The 1,856-nt window shown below is 50.1% G+C and overlaps 1 protein-coding gene across 1 annotated transcript in view; it reads left to right on the top strand.

Annotated features, from left to right (window-relative positions):
• The window catches only part of LOC123748338 (uncharacterized), a 439,720-nt gene extending 438,186 nt beyond the window's left edge, over positions 1 to 1,534 (top strand). Inside the window, exon 2 of the mRNA XM_069321592.1 lies at positions 1,331 to 1,534. Within this exon, the coding sequence (XP_069177693.1) occupies positions 1,331 to 1,519 (189 nt within the window). The 3' untranslated portion in view covers positions 1,520 to 1,534. The remainder of the gene's footprint in view (positions 1 to 1,330) is intronic.
• Positions 1,535 to 1,856: the final 322 nt, after the last annotated feature.

The raw sequence follows: 1,856 nt of genomic DNA, 5'->3' as shown, positions 1-1,856 counted from the left end.
GACAGTAGGGGTAGTCAGGGAGGGGAAAGAAGGGGTAGTCAGGGAGGGGAAAGAAGGGGTAGTCAGGGAGGGGATGCTTGCTGGCACTCGTAACGTTAACAATTAGCAAGCGGAGCTTGTCACAGGAAATATTTACAGGTGAATGCTGGTCCCGTGCAAAGTTAGCAAGATCAGGGCTCGCAGTGTGTGTCGCTGGCCCCGAGTGCCGCTCGAGTGCTTACTAATGCACTCCCAAGGCTGTCCGCGGCTCCGTCCTCTCCTGTACTCTCACACATGACGGCAGTCTCCCATAGGACGCCATCACCCCACCCCGTCCTCTTAAGGTTTCCCCAACGTCAAGAAACTGTCGCACTAGAGTCCCCTCTCTCCCCTTCCCTACCAGAGGACCCAAAACAGAAAACGGGACAGTACGTCACTTTCGCCAGCCGCTTCCATTTTCTGGTACGGTAATTTTTGGCCCAAAGGTGTCTAGGGTCTGAAGACTCAAGTTTGTGTTATATTTGATAAAGTATTGTCGATTTTCTGTTGGTACTTAAATTCACCCATTCCCATGTAGCTAGATGGTATATTCCAGCCGTATGAGTATATATAATATATAATGTCCTCACCTAGTTGTGCTTGTGTGGGTTGAGCTCTGGCTCTTTGGTCCCGCCTCTCAACTACCAATCAACTGATGTACAGGTTCCTGAGCCTACTGGGCTCTTATCATATCTACACTTGAAACTGTGTATGGAGTCAGCCTCCACCACATCACTTCCTAAAGTATTCCATTTGTTAACTATTCTGACACTAAAAAAATTATTACTAACGTCTCTATGGCTCATTTGGGCACTCAATTTCTACCCGTGTCCCCCTAGTGCGTGTGCCCCTTGTGTTAAATAATCCATCTTTATCTACCCTATCAATTCCCTTGAGAATCTTGTATGTGATGATCCCCCCTGAACTTGTGTGTGAGTGTGTGTGTGTATTCACCTAGTTTTCACCAAGTTGTATCTGAAAAAAAAACTCTGCCTATATTACGAGTCCTAAGCGCTGTCCACTCACCCACAGGCCCCCTTGTGTGTGCGTGCGTGTGTATATTAGCATAGTGTTTATGGTGGGTAACATGGTGAGTGAGTTGGTGTTGTGGTGGGTAACATGGTGAGTGAGTTGGTGTTGTGGTGGGTAACATGGTGAGTGAGTTGGTGTTGTGGTGGGTAACATGGTGAGTGAGTTGGTGTTGTGGTGGGTAACATGGTGAGTGAGTTGGTGTTGTGGTGGGTAACATGGTGAGTGAGTTGGTGTTGTGGTGGGTAACATGGGTACTACATATAAGTAATTCTTGTTGCAGCGCTGTGTGCGGGCGGCGGAGAAGGCTGGCACCAGGAAACTTGACCCCTTCCCTGACAGAGTCAAGCCCGACCCCGCCAAGAAGAAACCTCCCCCGCCTAAGATCAACAACAACAAGGTACGTTGCCAACCTGGAGAGTGGGGGGGGGGGGGTTACCTGGACCTGGAGAGGGGGTTTACCTGGACCTGAGGCCAGGCTTGACATGCTCTCATATGTAACGATCTCCTGCTTCCTGTGGACGAACACGTGTTGTCACTGGCTTCCTGTGGACGAACACGTGTTGTCACTGGCTTCCTGTGGACGAACACCTGTTGTTACTGGCTTCCTGTGGACGAACACCTGTTGTCACTGGCTTCCTGTGGACGAACATCTGTTGTCACTGGCTTCCTGTGGACGAACACGTGTTGTCACTGGCTTCCTGTGGACGAACACGTGTTGTCACTGGCTTCCTGTGGACGAACACGTGTTGTCACTGGCTTCCTGTGGACGAACACCTGTTGTTACTGGCTTCCTGTGGACGAACACG

The sequence above is a fragment of the Procambarus clarkii genome, chromosome 10 (genome assembly GCF_040958095.1).
Source record: "Procambarus clarkii isolate CNS0578487 chromosome 10, FALCON_Pclarkii_2.0, whole genome shotgun sequence".
Classification (NCBI taxonomy): Eukaryota; Metazoa; Arthropoda; class Malacostraca; order Decapoda; family Cambaridae; genus Procambarus; species Procambarus clarkii.
The sequence above is the reverse complement of the archived record's forward strand: the minus strand, read 5'-3'. Positions and strand labels throughout refer to the sequence as shown.